This window comes from Aythya ferina (assembly GCF_964211825.1).
Source record: "Aythya ferina genome assembly, chromosome: 5".
In the NCBI taxonomy this organism is placed as follows: domain Eukaryota; kingdom Metazoa; phylum Chordata; class Aves; order Anseriformes; family Anatidae; genus Aythya; species Aythya ferina.
The window spans coordinates 42888118-42910869 of NC_140301.1; the positions used below are offsets into that span (position 1 = coordinate 42888118).

Consider the following 22752-nt stretch of genomic DNA (forward strand, 5'->3'; position numbering starts at 1 on the left):
TTACAGAAATCACAACCACAACACCAGTGACAACTGTATGTGTGAAGAATGTATGTGAATGGTCAGAATGGTATGATAGCACACAGCCTAAAACTGGAGAGGACAGTGGAGACTATGAAAATTATGAAAATCTAAAAAACAATGGATACAGTGTTTGTAAAAACCCAAGCGGAGTTCAATGCAGAGCAGAAGAACACCCAGATAAAGAACTAGAATATCTTAATCAAACAGTAGAATGCAGTCAAACCAGAGGATTGATATGCAATAACAAAGACCAACAATCTAAGCAATGCTATAACTACAACATCAGAATACTATGCTGTAGTTATAAACCATGTTCAGAAATACAAACAACTGCTGCTATAGAAACACCATTTACAGTACAAACAAAAACAAAACCACCAGCTACAGAAAGAACGGAACCTCAAAAATCTGACATAACAACTTTAACACCGAAAGTCACAAATATATCAAAAAGCACAACCACACCAAAAGAACCAACCACAAGTAGCAGTAGAGCGACCACCATCAAGACATATCCCACTGTCACAACAGGCACAACCACTATTATCAACACACCAACAGAGCCCATCGTGCCTACCAGCAGTGCCAGCATCATCAAGACCTCCACCCCTCTGACAGAAGGCACAAGCACCATCACCACACCTACCAGCAGTGCCAGCACCATCAAGACCTCTCCCCCTGAAACAAAAGGCACCACCACCATCACACCAACGGCGTCCACCTCACCCACCAGTACCACCAGCACCTCCGCCACCACTGGCAGCTGCCACGAGCGCTGTGCCTGGACTCAGTGGTTTGACGTGGACTCCCCAGAACCTGGTAGCGAGGATGGAGATATAGAGACGTTTGCAAGCATCAGAGCCGCTGGATTTGAAGTGTGCATCAAGCCACAGGACATCAACTGCCGTGCTGAAAACTACCCCAACAGGAGCCTGGAGAGCCTGGGCCAGGTACTGGAGTGCAGCGTCGAAAAAGGCCTTGTGTGCAGAAACAAGGATCAGATCAGCAAGTACCCCATGTGCTTCAACTACCAGGTCAGTATGCTGTGCTGTGACCGCAAACACTGTGGGACAACACCAAGCACCACGCCAAGCTCTTCAGCTAAGCCCACTCCCACAGAAACCTCCACTGAGACAACCCAGACTCCCGCACCACCCACCCCTTCCTCTACACTACCCGAGCTGACAACGCCAACCAGTGCTGGCACCACGGTTGTGATCAAGACCAGTGTCCCTCCGACACCGGGCACGACCATCCTCAGCACATCCACAGCGCCCACCTCACCCACCAGCAGTAAAAGCAGACCCACGACCACTGCAGAAATGACCACAACGTCCTCCACAACATCCATTCCGGTCGAAACGTCCACTGCGGCAACACCTACTCCAGCATCACCCACTACCGCCTCTACGCTTCCCCAGTCAACGCTGACGACCACCACCAGCACCACGGTGATCAGCACGACCTCCACCTCTCTGGCACAGAGCACAACCACATTCACAGCCCCAAGCAGCGCCAGCAGCGCCAAGACCTCCACCCCCGTGCCAGTGCCCACAACCACCATCATTTCCACACCAACGGAGCCCATCGTGACTACCAGCAGTGCCAGCACCATCAAGACCTCTCCCCCTGGGACAGAGCCCACAACCACCATCATTTCCACACCAACGGAGCCCATCGTGCCTACCAGCAGTGCCAGCATCATCAAGACCTCCACCCCTCTGACAGAAGGCACAAGCACCATCACCACACCTACCAGCAGTGCCAGCACCATCAAGACCTCTCCCCCTGAAACAAAAGGCACCACCACCATCACACCAACGGCGTCCACCTCACCCACCAGTACCACCAGCACCTCCGCCACCACTGGCAGCTGCCACGAGCGCTGTGCCTGGACTCAGTGGTTTGACGTGGACTCCCCAGAACCTGGTAGCGAGGATGGAGATATAGAGACGTTTGCAAGCATCAGAGCCGCTGGATTTGAAGTGTGCATCAAGCCACAGGACATCAACTGCCGTGCTGAAAACTACCCCAACAGGAGCCTGGAGAGCCTGGGCCAGGTACTGGAGTGCAGCGTCGAAAAAGGCCTTGTGTGCAGAAACAAGGATCAGATCAGCAAGTACCCCATGTGCTTCAACTACCAGGTCAGTATGCTGTGCTGTGACCGCAAACACTGTGGGACAACACCAAGCACCACGCCAAGCTCTTCAGCTAAGCCCACTCCCACAGAAACCTCCACTGAGACAACCCAGACTCCCGCACCACCCACCCCTTCCTCTACACTACCCGAGCTGACAACGCCAACCAGTGCTGGCACCACGGTTGTGATCAAGACCAGTGTCCCTCCGACACCGGGCACGACCATCCTCAGCACATCCACAGCGCCCACCTCACCCACCAGCAGTAAAAGCAGACCCACGACCACTGCAGAAATGACCACAACGTCCTCCACAACATCCATTCCGGTCGAAACGTCCACTGCGGCAACACCTACTCCAGCATCACCCACTACCGCCTCTACGCTTCCCCAGTCAACGCTGACGACCACCACCAGCACCACGGTGATCAGCACGACCTCCACCTCTCTGGCACAGAGCACAACCACATTCACAGCCCCAAGCAGCGCCAGCAGCGCCAAGACCTCCACCCCCGTGCCAGTGCCCACAACCACCATCATTTCCACACCAACGGAGCCCATCGTGACTACCAGCAGTGCCAGCACCATCAAGACCTCTCCCCCTGGGACAGAGCCCACAACCACCATCATTTCCACACCAACGGAGCCCATCGTGCCTACCAGCAGTGCCAGCATCATCAAGACCTCCACCCCTCTGACAGAAGGCACAAGCACCATCACCACACCTACCAGCAGTGCCAGCACCATCAAGACCTCTCCCCCTGAAACAAAAGGCACCACCACCATCACACCAACGGCGTCCACCTCACCCACCAGTACCACCAGCACCTCCGCCACCACTGGCAGCTGCCACGAGCGCTGTGCCTGGACTCAGTGGTTTGACGTGGACTCCCCAGAACCTGGTAGCGAGGATGGAGATATAGAGACGTTTGCAAGCATCAGAGCCGCTGGATTTGAAGTGTGCATCAAGCCACAGGACATCAACTGCCGTGCTGAAAACTACCCCAACAGGAGCCTGGAGAGCCTGGGCCAGGTACTGGAGTGCAGCGTCGAAAAAGGCCTTGTGTGCAGAAACAAGGATCAGATCAGCAAGTACCCCATGTGCTTCAACTACCAGGTCAGTATGCTGTGCTGTGACCGCAAACACTGTGGGACAACACCAAGCACCACGCCAAGCTCTTCAGCTAAGCCCACTCCCACAGAAACCTCCACTGAGACAACCCAGACTCCCGCACCACCCACCCCTTCCTCTACACTACCCGAGCTGACAACGCCAACCAGTGCTGGCACCACGGTTGTGATCAAGACCAGTGTCCCTCCGACACCGGGCACGACCATCCTCAGCACATCCACAGCGCCCACCTCACCCACCAGCAGTAAAAGCAGACCCACGACCACTGCAGAAATGACCACAACGTCCTCCACAACATCCATTCCGGTCGAAACGTCCACTGCGGCAACACCTACTCCAGCATCACCCACTACCGCCTCTACGCTTCCCCAGTCAACGCTGACGACCACCACCAGCACCACGGTGATCAGCACGACCTCCACCTCTCTGGCACAGAGCACAACCACATTCACAGCCCCAAGCAGCGCCAGCAGCGCCAAGACCTCCACCCCCGTGCCAGTGCCCACAACCACCATCATTTCCACACCAACGGAGCCCATCGTGACTACCAGCAGTGCCAGCACCATCAAGACCTCTCCCCCTGGGACAGAGCCCACAACCACCATCATTTCCACACCAACGGAGCCCATCGTGCCTACCAGCAGTGCCAGCATCATCAAGACCTCCACCCCTCTGACAGAAGGCACAAGCACCATCACCACACCTACCAGCAGTGCCAGCACCATCAAGACCTCTCCCCCTGAAACAAAAGGCACCACCACCATCACACCAACGGCGTCCACCTCACCCACCAGTACCACCAGCACCTCCGCCACCACTGGCAGCTGCCACGAGCGCTGTGCCTGGACTCAGTGGTTTGACGTGGACTCCCCAGAACCTGGTAGCGAGGATGGAGATATAGAGACGTTTGCAAGCATCAGAGCCGCTGGATTTGAAGTGTGCATCAAGCCACAGGACATCAACTGCCGTGCTGAAAACTACCCCAACAGGAGCCTGGAGAGCCTGGGCCAGGTACTGGAGTGCAGCGTCGAAAAAGGCCTTGTGTGCAGAAACAAGGATCAGATCAGCAAGTACCCCATGTGCTTCAACTACCAGGTCAGTATGCTGTGCTGTGACCGCAAACACTGTGGGACAACACCAAGCACCACGCCAAGCTCTTCAGCTAAGCCCACTCCCACAGAAACCTCCACTGAGACAACCCAGACTCCCGCACCACCCACCCCTTCCTCTACACTACCCGAGCTGACAACGCCAACCAGTGCTGGCACCACGGTTGTGATCAAGACCAGTGTCCCTCCGACACCGGGCACGACCATCCTCAGCACATCCACAGCGCCCACCTCACCCACCAGCAGTAAAAGCAGACCCACGACCACTGCAGAAATGACCACAACGTCCTCCACAACATCCATTCCGGTCGAAACGTCCACTGCGGCAACACCTACTCCAGCATCACCCACTACCGCCTCTACGCTTCCCCAGTCAACGCTGACGACCACCACCAGCACCACGGTGATCAGCACGACCTCCACCTCTCTGGCACAGAGCACAACCACATTCACAGCCCCAAGCAGCGCCAGCAGCGCCAAGACCTCCACCCCCGTGCCAGTGCCCACAACCACCATCATTTCCACACCAACGGAGCCCATCGTGACTACCAGCAGTGCCAGCACCATCAAGACCTCTCCCCCTGGGACAGAGCCCACAACCACCATCATTTCCACACCAACGGAGCCCATCGTGCCTACCAGCAGTGCCAGCATCATCAAGACCTCCACCCCTCTGACAGAAGGCACAAGCACCATCACCACACCTACCAGCAGTGCCAGCACCATCAAGACCTCTCCCCCTGAAACAAAAGGCACCACCACCATCACACCAACAGCGTCCACCTCACCCACCAGTACCACCAGCACCTCCGCCACCACTGGCAGCTGCCACGAGCGCTGTGCCTGGACTCAGTGGTTTGACGTGGACTCCCCAGAACCTGGTAGCGAGGATGGAGATATAGAGACGTTTGCAAGCATCAGAGCCGCTGGATTTGAAGTGTGCATCAAGCCACAGGACATCAACTGCCGTGCTGAAAACTACCCCAACAGGAGCCTGGAGAGCCTGGGCCAGGTACTGGAGTGCAGCGTCGAAAAAGGCCTTGTGTGCAGAAACAAGGATCAGATCAGCAAGTACCCCATGTGCTTCAACTACCAGGTCAGTATGCTGTGCTGTGACCGCAAACACTGTGGGACAACACCAAGCACCACGCCAAGCTCTTCAGCTAAGCCCACTCCCACAGAAACCTCCACTGAGACAACCCAGACTCCCGCACCACCCACCCCTTCCTCTACACTACCCGAGCTGACAACGCCAACCAGTGCTGGCACCACGGTTGTGATCAAGACCAGTGTCCCTCCGACACCGGGCACGACCATCCTCAGCACATCCACAGCGCCCACCTCACCCACCAGCAGTAAAAGCAGACCCACGACCACTGCAGAAATGACCACAACGTCCTCCACAACATCCATTCCGGTCGAAACGTCCACTGCGGCAACACCTACTCCAGCATCACCCACTACCGCCTCTACGCTTCCCCAGTCAACGCTGACGACCACCACCAGCACCACGGTGATCAGCACGACCTCCACCTCTCTGGCACAGAGCACAACCACATTCACAGCCCCAAGCAGCGCCAGCAGCGCCAAGACCTCCACCCCCGTGCCAGTGCCCACAACCACCATCATTTCCACACCAACGGAGCCCATCGTGACTACCAGCAGTGCCAGCACCATCAAGACCTCTCCCCCTGGGACAGAGCCCACAACCACCATCATTTCCACACCAACGGAGCCCATCGTGCCTACCAGCAGTGCCAGCATCATCAAGACCTCCACCCCTCTGACAGAAGGCACAAGCACCATCACCACACCTACCAGCAGTGCCAGCACCATCAAGACCTCTCCCCCTGAAACAAAAGGCACCACCACCATCACACCAACGGCGTCCACCTCACCCACCAGTACCACCAGCACCTCCGCCACCACTGGCAGCTGCCACGAGCGCTGTGCCTGGACTCAGTGGTTTGACGTGGACTCCCCAGAACCTGGTAGCGAGGATGGAGATATAGAGACGTTTGCAAGCATCAGAGCCGCTGGATTTGAAGTGTGCATCAAGCCACAGGACATCAACTGCCGTGCTGAAAACTACCCCAACAGGAGCCTGGAGAGCCTGGGCCAGGTACTGGAGTGCAGCGTCGAAAAAGGCCTTGTGTGCAGAAACAAGGATCAGATCAGCAAGTACCCCATGTGCTTCAACTACCAGGTCAGTATGCTGTGCTGTGACCGCAAACACTGTGGGACAACACCAAGCACCACGCCAAGCTCTTCAGCTAAGCCCACTCCCACAGAAACCTCCACTGAGACAACCCAGACTCCCGCACCACCCACCCCTTCCTCTACACTACCCGAGCTGACAACGCCAACCAGTGCTGGCACCACGGTTGTGATCAAGACCAGTGTCCCTCCGACACCGGGCACGACCATCCTCAGCACATCCACAGCGCCCACCTCACCCACCAGCAGTAAAAGCAGACCCACGACCACTGCAGAAATGACCACAACGTCCTCCACAACATCCATTCCGGTCGAAACGTCCACTGCGGCAACACCTACTCCAGCATCACCCACTACCGCCTCTACGCTTCCCCAGTCAACGCTGACGACCACCACCAGCACCACGGTGATCAGCACGACCTCCACCTCTCTGGCACAGAGCACAACCACATTCACAGCCCCAAGCAGCGCCAGCAGCGCCAAGACCTCCACCCCCGTGCCAGTGCCCACAACCACCATCATTTCCACACCAACGGAGCCCATCGTGACTACCAGCAGTGCCAGCACCATCAAGACCTCTCCCCCTGGGACAGAGCCCACAACCACCATCATTTCCACACCAACGGAGCCCATCGTGCCTACCAGCAGTGCCAGCATCATCAAGACCTCCACCCCTCTGACAGAAGGCACAAGCACCATCACCACACCTACCAGCAGTGCCAGCACCATCAAGACCTCTCCCCCTGAAACAAAAGGCACCACCACCATCACACCAACGGCGTCCACCTCACCCACCAGTACCACCAGCACCTCCGCCACCACTGGCAGCTGCCACGAGCGCTGTGCCTGGACTCAGTGGTTTGACGTGGACTCCCCAGAACCTGGTAGCGAGGATGGAGATATAGAGACGTTTGCAAGCATCAGAGCCGCTGGATTTGAAGTGTGCATCAAGCCACAGGACATCAACTGCCGTGCTGAAAACTACCCCAACAGGAGCCTGGAGAGCCTGGGCCAGGTACTGGAGTGCAGCGTCGAAAAAGGCCTTGTGTGCAGAAACAAGGATCAGATCAGCAAGTACCCCATGTGCTTCAACTACCAGGTCAGTATGCTGTGCTGTGACCGCAAACACTGTGGGACAACACCAAGCACCACGCCAAGCTCTTCAGCTAAGCCCACTCCCACAGAAACCTCCACTGAGACAACCCAGACTCCCGCACCACCCACCCCTTCCTCTACACTACCCGAGCTGACAACGCCAACCAGTGCTGGCACCACGGTTGTGATCAAGACCAGTGTCCCTCCGACACCGGGCACGACCATCCTCAGCACATCCACAGCGCCCACCTCACCCACCAGCAGTAAAAGCAGACCCACGACCACTGCAGAAATGACCACAACGTCCTCCACAACATCCATTCCGGTCGAAACGTCCACTGCGGCAACACCTACTCCAGCATCACCCACTACCGCCTCTACGCTTCCCCAGTCAACGCTGACGACCACCACCAGCACCACGGTGATCAGCACGACCTCCACCTCTCTGGCACAGAGCACAACCACATTCACAGCCCCAAGCAGCGCCAGCAGCGCCAAGACCTCCACCCCCGTGCCAGTGCCCACAACCACCATCATTTCCACACCAACGGAGCCCATCGTGACTACCAGCAGTGCCAGCACCATCAAGACCTCTCCCCCTGGGACAGAGCCCACAACCACCATCATTTCCACACCAACGGAGCCCATCGTGCCTACCAGCAGTGCCAGCATCATCAAGACCTCCACCCCTCTGACAGAAGGCACAAGCACCATCACCACACCTACCAGCAGTGCCAGCACCATCAAGACCTCTCCCCCTGAAACAAAAGGCACCACCACCATCACACCAACGGCGTCCACCTCACCCACCAGTACCACCAGCACCTCCGCCACCACTGGCAGCTGCCACGAGCGCTGTGCCTGGACTCAGTGGTTTGACGTGGACTCCCCAGAACCTGGTAGCGAGGATGGAGATATAGAGACGTTTGCAAGCATCAGAGCCGCTGGATTTGAAGTGTGCATCAAGCCACAGGACATCAACTGCCGTGCTGAAAACTACCCCAACAGGAGCCTGGAGAGCCTGGGCCAGGTACTGGAGTGCAGCGTCGAAAAAGGCCTTGTGTGCAGAAACAAGGATCAGATCAGCAAGTACCCCATGTGCTTCAACTACCAGGTCAGTATGCTGTGCTGTGACCGCAAACACTGTGGGACAACACCAAGCACCACGCCAAGCTCTTCAGCTAAGCCCACTCCCACAGAAACCTCCACTGAGACAACCCAGACTCCCGCACCACCCACCCCTTCCTCTACACTACCCGAGCTGACAACGCCAACCAGTGCTGGCACCACGGTTGTGATCAAGACCAGTGTCCCTCCGACACCGGGCACGACCATCCTCAGCACATCCACAGCGCCCACCTCACCCACCAGCAGTAAAAGCAGACCCACGACCACTGCAGAAATGACCACAACGTCCTCCACAACATCCATTCCGGTCGAAACGTCCACTGCGGCAACACCTACTCCAGCATCACCCACTACCGCCTCTACGCTTCCCCAGTCAACGCTGACGACCACCACCAGCACCACGGTGATCAGCACGACCTCCACCTCTCTGGCACAGAGCACAACCACATTCACAGCCCCAAGCAGCGCCAGCAGCGCCAAGACCTCCACCCCCGTGCCAGTGCCCACAACCACCATCATTTCCACACCAACGGAGCCCATCGTGACTACCAGCAGTGCCAGCACCATCAAGACCTCTCCCCCTGGGACAGAGCCCACAACCACCATCATTTCCACACCAACGGAGCCCATCGTGCCTACCAGCAGTGCCAGCATCATCAAGACCTCCACCCCTCTGACAGAAGGCACAAGCACCATCACCACACCTACCAGCAGTGCCAGCACCATCAAGACCTCTCCCCCTGAAACAAAAGGCACCACCACCATCACACCAACGGCGTCCACCTCACCCACCAGTACCACCAGCACCTCCGCCACCACTGGCAGCTGCCACGAGCGCTGTGCCTGGACTCAGTGGTTTGACGTGGACTCCCCAGAACCTGGTAGCGAGGATGGAGATATAGAGACGTTTGCAAGCATCAGAGCCGCTGGATTTGAAGTGTGCATCAAGCCACAGGACATCAACTGCCGTGCTGAAAACTACCCCAACAGGAGCCTGGAGAGCCTGGGCCAGGTACTGGAGTGCAGCGTCGAAAAAGGCCTTGTGTGCAGAAACAAGGATCAGATCAGCAAGTACCCCATGTGCTTCAACTACCAGGTCAGTATGCTGTGCTGTGACCGCAAACACTGTGGGACAACACCAAGCACCACGCCAAGCTCTTCAGCTAAGCCCACTCCCACAGAAACCTCCACTGAGACAACCCAGACTCCCGCACCACCCACCCCTTCCTCTACACTACCCGAGCTGACAACGCCAACCAGTGCTGGCACCACGGTTGTGATCAAGACCAGTGTCCCTCCGACACCGGGCACGACCATCCTCAGCACATCCACAGCGCCCACCTCACCCACCAGCAGTAAAAGCAGACCCACGACCACTGCAGAAATGACCACAACGTCCTCCACAACATCCATTCCGGTCGAAACGTCCACTGCGGCAACACCTACTCCAGCATCACCCACTACCGCCTCTACGCTTCCCCAGTCAACGCTGACGACCACCACCAGCACCACGGTGATCAGCACGACCTCCACCTCTCTGGCACAGAGCACAACCACATTCACAGCCCCAAGCAGCGCCAGCAGCGCCAAGACCTCCACCCCCGTGCCAGTGCCCACAACCACCATCATTTCCACACCAACGGAGCCCATCGTGACTACCAGCAGTGCCAGCACCATCAAGACCTCTCCCCCTGGGACAGAGCCCACAACCACCATCATTTCCACACCAACGGAGCCCATCGTGCCTACCAGCAGTGCCAGCATCATCAAGACCTCCACCCCTCTGACAGAAGGCACAAGCACCATCACCACACCTACCAGCAGTGCCAGCACCATCAAGACCTCTCCCCCTGAAACAAAAGGCACCACCACCATCACACCAACGGCGTCCACCTCACCCACCAGTACCGCCAGCACCTCTTTTTCTTCTACCAATCAAAGTACCACAACCTCTATTTTTTCCACTAGTTTTACCACCACTGATAGCCCAGGTATGTCACTGTCAATCTCTCTTATTTTTGGAAGATCTTACACTGTTATAAGTGCATTGCTATCATTATCACCAAGTTTAATGTGCTTGTTTCTCAGTCAGGATTACATACTGGGGGACGAACTTGATGAGAGCAGAATTCAGAGAGGGACTTGGGGGTTCTGGTGGTCAAAATGTTCGCCATGAGCCAGCAGTTTGTGTTTGGAGTCCACAAGCCCAACTGCATTCTGGGCTACGTCAAAAGTGGTGTGACCAGCAAGTTGAGGAAGGTTATTGGTCCCCTGTACTCTGCCCTCATGAGGTCCTGCCTGGAATACTGCATCCAGGTTTGGGGCCCCCAGCACAAGAAAGATGGTACCCTTTAGAGTGAGTCCAGAGAAGGGCCACAAAGATGATCATTGGGCCTATAAAGAGATGCTGAGAGAGCTGGGGATGTTCAGCCTGAAGAAGAGAAGGCTCTGGGGAGACCTCATCACGGCCTTTGAGTACTTAAAAAGGATGGAGAAGAACTCTTCACTCAGGTAGATAATGATAGGACAAGGGGGAATAGTTTTAAACTAAAAGAGGATAGATTTAGACATGAGGAGGAAGTTCTTCACTGTAAGGGTGGTGAGGCACTGGCACAGGCTGCACAGAGAAACTGTGGATGCCCCATCCCTGGAGGTGCTCAAGGCCAGGCTGGATAGCCAATCTGATCTAGTGGGTTTGATAATACTTACCCTCAGCCAGGGTAAACATGAGGAATTAAGCACAGAGTAATAGGGAATATAAGGTTATGGTATACTTATACTGTGTGTTCCTGCTTGTAGGACACCCACCATTGCAATCGCAAGTACAATAGCTTCACAGAAGAACATGTCTGAAAAAATTATTGAGATTTTTCTTACAATTGTGACAGTTGTGACTCTGAAACTTCTGAAAACCTTAGAGCCAAAGATTTTAACATTTACAAAATCCAGATGATACTTGGTGTAGAGTTGTAAGATATCTCTCATCTCCATTTAACAGAAGCGGGTCAAATAATGGAATGCAACCAAACGTTGCCTTTAGTTGTCTGAATATTGAACAGTCCCCTGCAGTATGGTGGAATTATTTGAACTAAAACCTGTGCTGTGCTATGAACTAAACTATGTTTTGTGCTTAACAGTATCTACATCTGGTACCTCACAGTCAAGTCACGTAACAACAAGCACTTCTGCGATTTTCAGTTCTTCCCTCACCACACCTTTCACAACAGAAGCAAGTACAATTGTTACATTAAGCAGACCAACTCCATGTTTTTGTCACGTCTCTGGTGATTTTTTTTCTCCTGGTGAGTTTCTTACTTTATGGTTATAAAAATTTTCATAAGCAATATGAATCCTTAATAGTGTATTCAATTACAGACAACTACTCAAGATCACCCAAACACAGATCTTTTAATAGATATATTTTTCACTATTTACTTTGTATTTTCACTTTTTTTTTTTTTTTTCTAAGTCTTTACATTGCTCTTTTAATTTCTCCTTCATCTTTTCTCTACAGGGGAAGTTGTATACAGCAAAACAGATAGGGCTGGATGTAATTTTTATGCGCTTTGCAGCAATGAATGCGAAATTGCCCCATTTCAAGGGCCATGTCCTCCAACAACTCCTTTAACTTCAGAGTCCTCAAAAACAACAACACAAGCCTCCTCATCCACGGAACACATATTTTCTTCTGTCTCACCAACCACAGCAACATCCCTCACAACTGCAGCAGAAAGAAACTGTACTGATGTCAGTCCTCCACGAAAGGTGGTTACTGTTATTTTTTCTAATATATGACCTTTGCAAAAACTGACCAGTGTCTGTCTTCTATTAGCCAATTCAAATCATCTTGTGTTATTTCAGCAACAAAGGTGGTCATGTTACAAATGGCCTTATAGCACTTAAAACTGGCACCATTAGGCTTTTAAATCCCCTGGAGGTGGAAAAGCTCACTAATATCATGGCAGAGACTTTTTAAAATAAAAGATTAAAGTGTCATGGCAGTAAGTAGACCTGCTATGAAAATGTTAGAATGGCCTTCCTTCTACAGAGAAGAGAGAATTCCATGATTGTTCTCAGCTTGCCTGCTCTTAAGGCCTGAAATCATATGCTAACAAATTTCTAATCTGAAATCCTTACCAATCGTGCGAGTCTAACGCAGGTTGACCCAGAATAATTAGAGTGAAAGACCACTTAAGAATAAATTATTTATGTATTTTCAGCCTGGAGAGAAATGGACAAGTGGATGCCAGGACTGTGAATGTAACCCACTCACTTCTACTGTGCAATGTCAGCCACGCCTATGCCAAATAGTTCAGACACCAATTTGTGAGATAGGATTTGTTTCCACACCTGTATTACCATCAGAAGACCCATGTTGTCCTAAATATGAATGCAGTAAGTATTAAAAATACATATGCATGCACCAAGCTACACACTGTGGGAAATAACACTTGCGCTGCTGTTAATATCTAAGCAGGTTCTATATATATAACGTTAACAGAAAAATCTGTTAAATTGTTCTCACTCAGTGAACACACATCAATTTTTTGATAAATATGCATTAGAAGTTCATCTTAAAACAACATATTATTTTCAATGAAGTCTCCTGAGAATTGGAGACTTTGGGTGGAAGAGCAGGGTAATACTCTGACCCTACATGTATTTGATGTACCTCAAGTCTCTCTGTATCTGGCTATTAAGGTTATTAATGTATTTTACATTATTAGTGTAATATTGAATCACATTAATATTGGCCTAACTACACCTAAACAAAGATGAATAAACATAAGGATGAGCCAGCAGACAACTTTATATTTAACTGCTAAAGCAGGTAACATGAAGCAACAAAGTGAATCATAGTCAGTAACTTAAGTACAAAAAAACATAATTACACATGCTATTGTAGAACATGGATGAAAAATTAACAATCCAGTGCGTATATATGTTTATATATGTATATTTTTTATAAATGAAACAAAACCAAAAGATAACCATAATTTAAGCCTGAAGCAGGGAGATCAAAACAAAGGAACTGCAAGGCTTGAAGTAATTCTGTGAAAGCTATGAATTGAATCTGCCACGTTACTATATTACTACAGTAAGAAATACCACTTTTCCACTTGATTTTCTATCTAAGCTCCATTCTGAGTAGTATTAATAACAAAAGCATCTTTGAAGACTACTGGACTTAGAGGGTTCAGACAAGACACTACTTTAATTTGAAGTAAACCCAGGGCAAGAAAGGGATTTTTCACATATAGCTCCAGTTCGATGCTATTTCTGTTCAATTCTTCTATCTAATTAACAGATGTGGTTTTTATTTTAAGATCTAGCTATACTATAAAAATGAGATCTAACCACACAGGGCTTGAATTCAAGTTTTCCATTATCTCTGCGTTTTTAACAAACCTTGATAACATCTAGACTTCTCTGAAAATCTCACAACTTAAGTTTACTTTGAATTTTTTGTTGTTTTTCAGAACAAATACCCAATATCTGTGTGGTCAATAACACAATGTATTCGGTAAGAATGTGATACTTACAATCCCCTATTAACAGAACTGAAATGTGCACCCTTTCCACCACAAAAGCCCTTGAGAAAATTATTTTCCCAATTCATTTCTTGTCATTCCATCCTTAACTCTAAACTGAATGTGTTTTTTTCTTTTTCTAATGTCAAAACCAAAACTGTCCCAGAAGAGTTCCTCAAGACGGAGTGTAAAACAAGAGCTTGCCATTTAAAAAAAAAAAAAAAAATAGTTGTGGATTTATTTTATTATTATTTTTTTTTTTTTTTGCAGAGGATCTAATGCATCACCTGAGCTCAGCCATTATTTGAAATAAGCACTGAAAACCTTCAAAAATAAAGCCAGGATTTTTGCTTTAATTGATATGTAAATATTTTGCTGAAATTGGTACCTACGTCTTTTTCAAAATTTAAACAGCAGCACCACAGCCTTGTGGAAATGCATTTTACAAAGACTAAAATCCACCTGTAAATTTGTATCACTGCTTATGTATGTATCTCCAATTATTTTAATCTCCATTTGTAAGTTATAATTGTTTTATAACCTCTGAAAATGTCTTATATGAGAAAAAAAATCTTAAATGGAGCATTGAAAAGCTGGTAAAATACTGAGGTCATACAAACCAGTCATACCTGTATTTTATTACTTTTTTTATATCACTTTCTTTAGATTCCTCCTAATGTTTTCTGGTAAAGCATAAAGTCAAACAATTCTGTGTTCAAAGAGAATTGAGAAACTCATGTTTCCATTTCAGCAACCATTAATGGTACACAACAATGCTTTCAATCCTGCCAGTAAATTATAAGGACACTGTTTAGATTTAATGTTGTTCCCATCCCCTGTCTCTTCCAGCCTGGAACGTCCATATCAACTGATTCATGTAAGAAATGTACCTGCAGTTCTGAGAAAGATCCAGTGACTAGTGCCAATATTGTGCAGTGTGAACCAGTGCAATGTGAAACATCTTGCCCACTGGTGAGTTCTTATTCTCTAGGATGTCCCATCAGCCCTCAATTTAATAATTTAATAAGACTATTCAATTAAATTCAATTATTCAATAAGACTAGAATTAGCCATCAACAACGCAACGTACTTTCTCTTTCATCTCTATGCGAGTAGGGTCATGAATATAAGATTGAGGATGGAGACTGCTGTGGGAAGTGTGTTGAAGTAGCTTGCAAAATCAAACTAAGTAACAACACTATTCAAGTGCTCAATGTAAGTATTCTATTCAATTTCATATCTCAATTTCATATCTCAATTAATCAATGTGTCCCTGCCTAGTAAGAATCTGTTTAACATTGAAATTACTCTGAGAACTACACAGTTTTCTGAAGATTCACTTGGAAAAAGAATTCTTGATATTTGCGATTAACTGGGTAATGGTAACTATTTATATCTAGGATTTCAGCTTTTAAGCAAGCCAGCTTGCAAAATTTGGCTTTTCCCATTTACCGCTTGAAAGAACTTCAAATGCATCTCAGAGTCATTGAAGTGTGAGACCTTAATTAGCTAGACATTTTTGAAGTAACCATACTATACTTGATCTCAATGGATTTTTTTTCTCTTCAAATCATAGGTTGATGAGACTCTGCCACTTGATCTCTGCAACTACTACAAATGTGAAAAAATTGAAGATCAATATGTTACAGTCCAAACTAAAAGAGTGTGCCCTGAATTCGATCCAACAGAGTGTGATCCTGTAAGTTTTAATCAATTCTTCATGTATCAAATGCAGCTTAAAAGCTCAAAGGGGGCAGGGAAGAAAGAAAGAATGCAACAAATCACTTTCATTAAAGTTGCAGAATGAAATTAATCTTGCTGTAACAATACTATTGAGAGAAACATACTATTTTTATGTGAGCCTACAAGGATTCGAGACTTCTGTGGTGGGGACTCAGCCAGTAAGACACCCATGGTTTCGCTCCGTTCATCACAGAGGAGCCTTCTTCCTAGTATTAGTAATGTTAACTGGTATTCATACTCCTGATTGTCATCCATGGTTTAACACAAATCCTCCTTCTTTATTTCTGCGAAGGATGAAACAGAGACTACTCCTGATGGCTGCTGCAAGATATGTAAACGTAAGTAATACTGTGTTCATGTTTTCCACTTCTGAACAGCTATATTCAACTTCTGTCTATATTCAGGTGGAAGGAAGGATTCATCACTCCCCCAGTTTTCACTTATTCTATTTATCAAGACCCTTTGTTTCAGTTTCTTCAAAAGGAAAAAGCAAATGTTTGCCTGATATTGAATACCACAACTCAAGCCACCGATGCTCAAGCCTCAGCACTATCTTCCAAATACACTGTACAGCTGAGATCAAAGAATAACTTGAAATCCCTAAACACATTACACAGTATCCCCTACTGTTGCATACTGTACATATATTCTCAATAATAAGACCTCATGCACAGTGAAGTTGTTTAAACATGTAGTTCTAAACTGGAGGTTTGAAGCATCTGTTTATTTTTTTCTGTTCTTCTGAAGCTACAAACTGCAAAGTTTACAGCACAAAAAAAGTGATCCGACATGAAGACTGTGAATCTTCTGAACCTATTGAGCTGGCCTCTTGTGAAGGGACTTGTCCTGGCTCCTCTGTGTAAGTTCCCAAAAAAATAATTTAGCATCCCTTTAGTTTCATTTGTAGCGTGGTTTCTGTTAACTTAATCACAGAATAGCAACAAAGTTAACATGTTCACAATTCCATTGAGTAGAATCAGACTCAATGAAAGAACAGTTTTGCTATTGAAAATATAAGTTATTAAAAATCACAGTCATAGGACAGTGAGGGAGGGGAGTATGTGTGAAAAAAGTCACTATGGGGTTCTTGGGTGTTGATTTTTAATGAGAATATATGTCTTCTTTTTCTGGCAAAATGCAGGTATTCTTTTGAAGCAAACCAGATGCAACATGAATGTAGTTGCTGCCAGGAGTTCAGCAGCCAAACAAGAGAGGTGACCCTGACTTGCCAAAATGGAACAAGCATAAATTATAACTATGTCTATGTGGAACAGTGCCAGTGTATGAATGCGTGCACTTCACAGATCTCTCAAATAGATGATTACCAATCAAAAATCAGTGAAAAACTGACATGATCATTGCAAAAAGAAAACAGAGCCTAGGGAAGCTAGAATCACATCTTCCTGAAAAATAACCTGCACTTCTTCTTTAACTGATACTATTTCAGTTTGTTATCTTTTATCTTTTTTTTTTTTTGTAAAAACAGGGTTTTTTTTTGTTTTGTTTTGTTTTGTTTTGTTTTATTTAAATGATACAATTTTAAAGGTGAAAAATAAATGACCATGTAAAATATCTTGCTGTACATTATGGAAATAGGTCAGTATGTATCAGTGCGATCACAGATCACAAAATTGACTTTCTACAAAAAGACTAAAAGGGCTCTAAAAACAAAACCAGAAAACAGTGTAGCTACATTGCACTTAACTCTTGTGACTAGAGAAAGTTTTATTGGATAGCATTTTCATGGATGTAATGCTCTTGACAGACTTACACAGTGACAGAGAAAAGACTGTTTTGCTGTTCATTTTGTCTCTTATTTGATCAATAAAACTTTCAGCATTTTTCAAATGCATGAGTGGTGACTTTGATACTTGTGTTCACTATCTAAATGATGGGAAGTTACTGACAGCAGAGTTCTCTCTTTTTTTTTTTCTTTTTTTTTTTTTTTTTGTTGTTGTTGTTGGTTTTATAAGATCAGATTGGTGTAATCTCAGTTTCCTGCATTATCTAAAAGTTTTTGAATGGATTTACACTAGAGAGAAATGTGGCTGCATTTTCCCACAGCAGTTCATTATGTTCACCTGAACTGTTTGGAGCATTTACCATACCAGTATCTGTTACAACACAAAGCCTGATATCTAACCTGAAGGCTTGGCTGAAAAACAAAGGAGGAACTGATTGATCAAATAATTACACATTTTATACGTGTTTATTTAGAAGTGGAATTCAATCCCTGAATGAAATCAGTAGCACCCTCTCTATTGGCCTTCTCAGGCAGGACCTGATCTCATATTGGGATTATCCAGAGGGAGGCTATACACTTTAGCATTGAACTCCATATCATAAGTACAGAGTTTGCCAGACCCACAGCGGGAGCACAGGCTTCAAGCAGGGTTACTACCTGTGACAGCAGAGCAGACAGTACTTCCTGTGCCTTCTCTGATAAGGCCACTTGTCATTGGGAACATGCCTGTTCCACAATTTCATCACTGCATTCTCAGACCCTGAACCCCAGGTATCACTCTGAGGAGACATCAGAAGAGCAACTGGGGGTTTCAAGCAGTTTGACAGCTTCCATGCAGCTTTCCCTATCTCTGTTTTCCGCAGTGTTTAGAGCTTTGGGCATATCATGACAGGAACAAAGTGAGCCTGCTGGAATCTAGAACTGTGGTGGCATGCCTAACCAGCACATCTGCCATGGGAGGGCTTGCTGTAAGAGGCATTCACATACACTGGCCATGTGAAACCTGGCATTATAATGCTGAGCTAGCAATCAAAATTTGGATTGGGCAAATCAATGCCTGCAGAGTTCACAGGTCACTGGGTGCAGAACTCAAAATCCCAGGACAGTAACATTAAAAAAAAAAAAAAAAAAAAAAAATCTAAACACTTCTGAAACTGCCTTGGAGCTCAGACTGAAACCAGTGAAATTTGGGTGCATATCCCCTTCCTCTCCACCTCCCTAATCCCTATCCTCCAGGTGTTTGGTACCATGTTCACAGTTTACAAAGCTTCCTTAACTTTTCCTGGGCTGCTGGTTTTCCTGAACTGTGTTAGTACTGTGTTAGCACATTAATAGGACGTTCCAGTTCGAGTCTTAAGCTGCCCTCTAATGGTCATTTACTTTTCTAAGAACTAACACAGGACCTATTTCCTTAATTCTACTGGGGACATAAAGCTTCACAGAGCATCTTCATCCATCAGAGATCAGTAACAGTAGCAGTTAAAAATATTTTAATTGAATGTAAACTATGGAAGATGTAGAGGTTATTCCTCAAAGCTGGATACCAAATGAGATCTCATTGGGGTCCTCAATGGGAACATACCACATTCATGGGAAAAAAAAAAAAAAAAAAAAAAAAGCCACCATAATTGACAGGTCAGAAAATATGAGTGTAGTTCAGGTGTGGTGTTTTGTGTTTTTGTTTGTTTTTTGTACTTTAAAACCAGTCCTTTGGAAAATGCTAGAGACCACTGAATTTTCTCTGTTGTCCTTAAAATACAGTTTCTCATTTTTTAAGGGAACTTTCTCCTCTTCATATTCCCACATTATGCGCTTTCTTCAAAGTTTGCTTGGGACTCAGAGAAGAATTGAGAAATAGGAAAAATCACCATAATAAATGGAAGCTGTTCTCAGTTTACAGCACCAATTAAATTTCATCTAGTCTTTTAAATTATTTTTAGTCTATTTGGCTATATTCTAGTCCTCCATCTGACTGAACGTTGTCAATAGTTTCTATTTTGGAAAGCCTAGAGCAAGCGTAGGTAATCAACGTGGAAGGCAAAGGGCCTTATAAATGAATGCTGTGCAAATATCTCATCCAGTTCAATTCGGTGATAACTAAGTTCTGTTCTCCCAGTTATGAACTCTGGCTACATATTATGGACGTTTGTCGTGGTTCCGCTCAAGTGGGCAGCCGAGCTCCACCACAGCTGCTCTCTCACTCCCCCTCCTCAAAGAGGAATGGGGAGAAAATATGTGAAAAGGGCTCAAGGGTTGAGATAAGGACGAGAAAAATCATGCAATAATTATTGTAATGGGCAAAACAGACTCGGCATAAGGAGATAGTAAGATTTATTACCTATTACTAACACGTGAAAGAAGTGAGAAAACAAAGGAAAAAAAAACAAAAGCACCTTCCCCCCATCCACCCTCTTCCACCTCCTCCCCCCGAGCAGCGCAGGGGAACGGGGGAATGGGGGTTATGGTCAGTCTACAGCACTTCTTCTCTGCCGCTCCTTCTCGGTCACTCTCGTCCCCTGTGCTGTGGGGTCCCACCCATGGGATGCAGTCCTTGATGAACTGATCCGGCGTGGGCTTCCCACAGGCAGCAGCTCTTCCAGAACTGCTCCAGATATGGGTCCGTACCACGGGGTCCATCCCTCAGGAGAAAACTGCTCCAACCTGGCTCCCCTATGGGCAGCAGCTCCTGCCGGGTCACCTGCTCCTGCGTGGGCTCCTCTCCACGGGCTACAGGTCCAGCCCGGAATCTGCTCCGGCAGGGGTCTTCCACAGGCGGCAGCCTCCATCGGTGCAGGGCCACCTGCTCCACCGTGGTCTCCTCCACGGGCTGCAGCGAGAAACCCTGCTCCACCGTGGTACTCCATGGGCTGCAGGGGGACATCCTGCTTCACCATGGTCCTCACCACAGGCCACAGGGGACTTCTGCTCCGGCGCCTGGAGCACCTCTCCCCCTCCCTCTACACTGACCTTGGCACCTGCAAGGCTGTTCTCTCACTCCCTTGACTCTCCCGGCTGCTGTCTGGCGCAGCGTTTTTTTCCCTGTCTTAAATATGCTCTCACAGAGGCGCAAACAACATCGCTTATTGGCTCAGATCTGGAAAACAATGGGGCCCTTCCCAAACATGGGGCAGCTTCTAGATCTTTCTCACAGAAACCACCCCTATAGCCCCCTGCTACCAAAACCTTGCCACGTAAACCCACTACAACGTTCCTTTGAAACTTGCAAGTGTCTTATATGTAAGTACTACAGTTCCACAAATACACCAACTTTTACCGAGCACTTATATTTGCTCAGTTCTAATGTGAGATCCGACAATAAAACCTTTAAATTAGTTGCAAATGGGACATTCCTAAATTCTCAATACAGTCAAAACAAATCTCCACAGATTTAAGTGTCAGAACATTGCCACATCAGTAAATTGCACTAACTGGGTAGTTTCACCATATATGCATATTACTACACGACCTCCCCTAATGCAGAAGTCCACCATAGTTAGTTATGAATTTCCTATAGAATAGAAATTACTTGTCTATTTCCTAATGTAAACAAATGTTTTTCTGTGTTAAGTTTACGTGAAACATCAGTGTACTTCATTATGGTAAATATAGGATGAAAAGTCTGTTTCAGTTTCAGGTTATTTTGATACCCCCACACAAATTTTTAAACCTCATGCTACATGCCATATGCTGATTTTTAATTAGAGCTGTGGAAAAAATAAATCTCATTTTGCAACTTTCTCTTACCAGTACTATAAAAAAGGACACAAGGCATGTACCTCACAGGGTTATTTTCTGTGCAATGATCTCAGCATCAGTTTCTGCCAGCAGCAGTACACAGGCTGGACTGACTGCCAGCCTTATTCCTGTTAGGGCTCAAATGAAAATTAAATATCCAAGAGGATATACACGTATATTACAGCTTTCTATATGTGGTTAATTACCAATTAAGAATACATAGTTGATGGTTAAACACCTGAAAAATCTAACAATAACCTAAAGTTTCTCATGCAGCAGTGCTTACCACATGATCTGCAATGAAAAAGGGCCTGATCCAAAACAGTAAATTTTGTGAAAATATTCTTTTGATACCAGGCTGATTTGAACCAAACCCTGTATTTAAGAAAAAAGACAGGCAATGTTGTTTATATTGTTAAATACCTCACCGCTGAAAGTGCTGATCCGGTTCTAGTAATACAAACAAGCTTAGGTGCTATAGCCTTATTCTCATGACTAAATTGTGTAGATGTGCTACTCAGTTGCCATAAGAAAGCTGCTTCTTAAATACTTCTCAGATTTGTTGGAAGCATTACTATTTCTTGGCTGCATACACATCTCTTTACAAAAGAAGGTTGCAGCACACAATACTGAAATCCATTTTCCTTCTCTCTCTAATTAGACTGTTTTTCAACATAACATACTCAACAGTGATGGGAAACAGGACATGAGAAATCCCTTGCAATCAGATTATCATCCACATAGAATTTCTCATTTTCTCACCTATTTTAAGTTCTTACAGTATCTAAACTGTACATGAACGTGCCCTTTCTAACCAATTAGAGATTTTAATGGTATGCAATTAAATTCAAATTTACACTTTGTAAAAATAATTCAAGTAGTAATTTTCTTCATAACGTTAAGAATAGTTAGAAGTACTAGTAAAAAAAAAAAAAAAGACATTTTTCAACATTTCACTGTAACTCGAAGTAAAAAAGATGAAAAATAGCAATACCCCCATCCCACTTGTTTACGAGTTTCTCCATATTTTCTGGCACCATTTAAGTTAGAAGGAATTTAGAACTTATTACAAAATTCCATGCCATTAAAACCATGCTGTCATAGCCTTTTAAGTTTTATATTTTCTTCAGTAGTTATACTGCAGTGCTGGAACTGCG

The 22752-nt window shown here is 47.2% G+C and overlaps 1 protein-coding gene across 1 annotated transcript in view; it reads left to right on the plus strand.

The window, feature by feature from the left end:
• The window catches only part of LOC311437274 (uncharacterized protein), a 39795-nt gene extending 22266 nt beyond the window's left edge, over positions 1-17529 (plus strand). Inside the window, exons 30-40 of the mRNA XM_084520311.1 lie at positions 7-10833; positions 11980-12144; positions 12357-12607; positions 13063-13237; positions 14323-14366; positions 15223-15345; positions 15490-15588; positions 15950-16072; positions 16409-16454; positions 16864-16975; positions 17258-17529. Of these exons, the coding sequence (XP_084376437.1) occupies positions 7-10833; positions 11980-12144; positions 12357-12607; positions 13063-13237; positions 14323-14366; positions 15223-15345; positions 15490-15588; positions 15950-16072; positions 16409-16454; positions 16864-16975; positions 17258-17471 (12179 nt within the window). The 3' untranslated portion in view covers positions 17472-17529. The remainder of the gene's footprint in view (positions 1-6; positions 10834-11979; positions 12145-12356; positions 12608-13062; positions 13238-14322; positions 14367-15222; positions 15346-15489; positions 15589-15949; positions 16073-16408; positions 16455-16863; positions 16976-17257) is intronic.
• The last annotated feature ends 5223 nt before the right edge of the window (positions 17530-22752 follow it).